We start from the raw sequence: 5,000 nt of genomic DNA, 5'->3' as shown, positions 1-5,000 counted from the left end.
ATTGATAAAATAGGGTAATTATAACTTTTGTTCATTGTTTGTTCCATATGAATTTTACTCTATGGTTTTGTGTGAGATAGTATTGCTTTCTATCGTTCTAACCATGAGAAAATGCTGTAGGATGGCATGATTATTTATTTTAAAAAGTTTTTCAGATACATTAAAACAAGAATGAGTCTCTGAATTCCTTTAATTGTTCTGGAAGCTTTGCCCTGCCTATACCATGAAAATTAATCAATTTATATTTAGGAAACAGTATCATTATTTTAATTATCATCATCATCATCATCATCATCATTATCACTGAGTCTTATCCTTCAATATTATCACAATGACTTTAATATGTTACTATATCTTATAGAATTTCTCATACATCATTACGGACGCTTTTATGTTTTTTTTTTATAAATTGGAATTAAATTTTTTTCTTCTATATTCTTCATAAAACCTCTCAGCTTTATTAACCTATCAATCCATAATCTAGAAACCAGAGGGCGGAGATTAATATGTTTTGATTTCGAGCGTTTCCTAATTTTAAAAGCAGCTTACTGTAGTTTGTAAAGATTTACATATTTAACTTTTTTTTTTAATGACAGTGTCTAATACAAGTTAAAACCAATGCATATTCCTATATGTAAATTTTGGCAGTGATCTCTCCCTTTTATTGGTATTGGCACCTGTTTCTTTATATAAATGCCCTGTGAGCTTGTTATACACTTGAAAGAAACATTTACATAAGGAAGTCAAGAAGAATATGGCAAAAGAAACCTGCTTCCTTGGTTTTGAATAAGAAATTTAAAAAGAAATAGGCAATGATCTCTTTATCTTGTCTATCATTTAACTTTCGCTTTTGGACCAATCTACCAGCTAGTATCAAGCTTGTGAACAAAATTGAGATCTTAAAATAATCATTACGTACCATCAGGAAGTCAGGAAGGTTACATATTTTATCTTTTGGAATATCAACACTGCCACAAATGCTCAGTCAAGAGTCAGTTGATATATAAGAAAAGAACACATGTAAAAATGTAACTTTTGGGATGGTATTTTTAAAATCTTTCTTCTTGGTTTTTATAAGTCATTGTCTTACTACTCTATTTGTAAGTATTGCAAATCCAATTGAAAATATTGTGAATATCCCATAATTTTTTTTTCCTTTTCACCAATGTGACCAACAAGTTGTTTCATTGTTATGAATGGATATCAAATATAGGATCTCGAAAGGTTTTTCACTTGATTTCAACTTGACCCCATGGCCAAATTAGTATAAAATTTCAGTTTAAGAAAAATCACAAGACTTTTCTGTGATTCAGAATGGAGTTGATTTTTTTATTCCTTTGAAAATAATTTGACACAGGCACAGAGCAGAGAAAATCGGTTCATTAATTTTTTTTTACAAATCCTTTTTTAGGCAAACTTCTCTACAAATTATAATAATTTTAAACGAAAATGAAGGGCCTTTCTTGACCAAAGCTTTTGCTGAGGCTCTTTCATCACAGAATTTTTAAAATGGGACTACAAAGTTTCAGTAATAATCATCAATTTTCCTTTTCTCCTTTCTCTCTTCACAGGATGAGAATACAAGCATACCTGTAATGGAGAAACATCATATTTATATTTTTTTAAAATTATTTTCAGTGTGAATAATATGATTGAAATGACAATAAAAGTGATATAAACTTATAATTTGTTTTAAATTTATTTGGATTTCACAAGTTGTGTAATGGCCCTCAGATACAACAGGGCGGGTGACACTGAGAGCCAATCCTCACAGTAGCACTAGAGGTCTTGTCTAAGCAAGATGGGGTTTCCATTGAAAGACTTTTTAAAGACTGTATTGGTTTTATTCATTCTGGTGCATGTTGAAGGTTTGTTTGTTTGTTGTTTTTTGTTTTTTTTTTTAACTCTTTGGGTTTTTTTTTTTCAATCTAAGACTTGGTTGAGTTCTGACTCAATGCAAATCAACATTGTTCCATCTCCTCAATTACAAATTACAATGAACTTGTGTGCTCTTCTTTCTCTGTTACCCTACGGGTTATTGGATATGTAATGATAGACTAGCAACTTATCTTAAGGTCTTACAATCGTCTTTTGTCATAACTTTCCATTCTGGATTACACACAAATAAAGCTAGCAGTGTTCGTATTACAAAAGTACTTTGATGTTGAAAAGATCAGTATCCTAACACTCCAATCTTTATCATCTTACTTATAGATAGTATGCCTCATAACATTGCCATCGGGAAGTATAACGGACCAACACACAAAACTGTGTATCCATGAACGTTTATAGTCAAGTTAATACAGTTCATTGAGCATTACTCATAAACGCAGATGGCAAAAACAATAACAAAGACCTGACCGACGTCATCTTCAAACTATCTATATGTTGGCAGGTGTAAGACTCATTCATTTTGCAAGTATCTTTAACAATTAACAATTAAACGGTGATATTGATGATAATAATAATAATAATAATAATAATAATAATAATAATAATAATAATAATAATAATAATAATAATAATAATAACTATTATTATTGATAATAGTAGTAGTAGTCAACATGTACATATATACAGGTCTGAAATCCGAACCCGCTTATGGGCCTAGTCTCACATTGCTGTAATGGCCAATATTTTGTGTCAATTTTTGATGTTTCCATTACAACAATGTGCCCATGATTTGGGTTATCAGACCTGCAAATAAGTGCACATCGGTAGCAATAATAGAAGTAATAGTAACAGTTGGACCAAGTAAATAAATATGAACATTTATATCGGGCATTTCTAGAATAGCCATGAACAATGCGCTTCACAATGTTTCATATTTATCCATACAGCCTGTTAGGTGACCCTTGTGTACTAAACTGTTACACTATCCGTCATTGTCTGAAGCCAGATACTCATTCAATAGAGTGGAGAAATGTGTGTAAAGTGCCTTTGCCAGGGAAACAACACGGGGACCAGAATTTTTCATGATTAGTCACCCATCCTATCACTGATCACACTTAGCATTGCTTGACTTTTGTGACAAGACGAGAAACCATACTGCTGAGCCACACAACCCATTAGTAATAGTAGTAGTCGGGGTATCAGTGGTTATAGTACAGCAGTGGTAGCAGCAGTTATAATAGAAGTAGTAGTAGTATTCTGTCAAAAGGGTCATCTGAAGGAAGAGATTGGAGAGAGATTCGAATTTACTCTCTTCATCGCATTGACCGTATGCTTTGATCATTGATATGCAGTAAAAAAAATTGTGGTCCATCTCAACTCAAAACAAGCCATAACTTTAGTTTCCTTGGAAATAGATATGGTTTTCTTTAAGGGGGGGTTTTCCTACTATGGTCATGGTCTCCTTAGGTAATTCCCTCAGAGTAAACAGCTTGAATTTATTCACGGGCCAACTTCAGTCAAGTAAGTCAACTTCAGTTTGCAGCCTAAGCAACATGTAAACAAAAGGTTAGCTGGATGCGCATGACTTTACTAAGGGTCAATTGCAGCATAGTTCAGGTCATTTGCATCTAGTTATTAAAAAATCTGTGTTGTTTTGACGCCGTCAGGAGACTTTATCCTTCTATGTGTATAGTGGCATTGCAGCTGGATGTATACAGTATGATACACATGCAAACACACACCCCATCGCTGTTTTGCATATATCTTACAACTACACCGCTGATTATAACGTCAATGCAACATGCCATGATTTAGTAATGTTTGGCTACGGCGGCAAATAAATGACACAGCAACCTAAGGTGACTTACTGAAGGCCCACAGTGCGATGGATAGTCAAACTCGGTACCTTTAAGGTACATAGCATACATTCGATTGTTATTATTACCATTATTATTACTATTATTATTATTATTATTATTATCATTATCATTAGAATTATTTTCATTATTATCATCATAATCATAGAAAGTATTCAGGTTTTAAGGGGTACTGTCTTGATATTTTATACTGTTTACAAAATAATATCAATTTGCATTGCCCTTAATTAACCCATGTGTGTTTTAAGCAATTATAATCAAGGTTAGCTATCATCAGAGTAATGTTTATTGAAACTAGAATTATGAAAAATATAATTTCTCAATCAAAATAGTTTTAGGGAGAGGTATTTTTAAAAAGCGTTTTAAACGTTTTGTCATTCTTACAGTTACAGATTCATTGAGGGCCACGTTTTATGCCTCCAATAGAATTGTGACCTACTGTCTGTACACCTGGTTTCTCACACATTGACACAGATTGTTGGTGGGTATCCTCAGTTTCGTAACAAGGCTCTTGTTATCTCTATAAATACATTTTCATACACTATTAAACCCTGACGTATTACCAGATGTATTAATTATACTGCATACACACATGCAGCACAGATAGATACACATGATACACGCATAAGTAACTGTCCATGTGTCCAGTGAGATATCAGTGGTCGAAATCACCAGGTGCAATTTTTTAAAAATCTTTAATTAAAAGTAATGAATACATAAATTGTATTGCCTAATAAAAAATAAGCAAAATCTTAATCATACTGTCTGATAAAATGATGACAGAAGTAACATTTGCACAATTTCAATCATAAAAAATGAAAAACAAAACATTTATTTATTTAGTAGCAGATCCCAGTTCTTTCCATTGGATCTCATCTGTTCATAGACAGCCGATGTTTCTCTTGTAGCTGTTGTGGTGATACTAAACTATCCCAATTGGTCTGGTTGTAGAGTCGTTGGCGGAGACCCTCATTTGCTTGTTCCAAATCACGTATTCTGGATTTGTGAGAGGCCATATCACTTTCATAGGTTGTTTTCATGTGTTGTATTTTCTGATTTGGGATTATATTTTTAAAAACTCTTTAAGGAACTCTCTAAAGGATAAATGAATTCTAAAATTTAAAAAAAAGGATGTCTTTATTTGGGCTACATACAGCCTCAATAGTGTAACCACCCGCTTTCGGCCTTTTTGGGGCCACATATATATAGCCTAAATAGTGTAATCACCCC

The 5,000-nt window shown here is 32.8% G+C and overlaps 1 protein-coding gene across 4 annotated transcripts in view; it reads right to left on the bottom strand.

Moving 5' to 3' along the window:
- Positions 1-1,868: 1,868 nt before the first annotated feature.
- Positions 1,869-5,000, bottom strand: part of LOC144980286 (uncharacterized) — a 19,199-nt gene continuing 16,067 nt past the window's right edge. For all 4 annotated transcript variants that reach the window (XM_078927940.1, XM_078927949.1, XM_078927956.1 and 1 more), the window contains exon 8: positions 1,869-4,822. In XM_078927940.1, coding sequence (XP_078784066.1) covers positions 4,643-4,822 — 180 coding nt within the window. In that variant the 3' untranslated portion in view covers positions 1,869-4,642. The remainder of the gene's footprint in view (positions 4,823-5,000) is intronic.

Source organism: Berghia stephanieae, chromosome 1, assembly GCF_034508935.2.
Source record: "Berghia stephanieae isolate SIO BIC M18660-M18661 chromosome 1, UCSD_Bste_1.3, whole genome shotgun sequence".
Lineage (NCBI taxonomy): Eukaryota > Metazoa > Mollusca > Gastropoda > Nudibranchia > Aeolidiidae > Berghia > Berghia stephanieae.
This window is presented reverse-complemented; position numbering and strand designations above follow the sequence as displayed.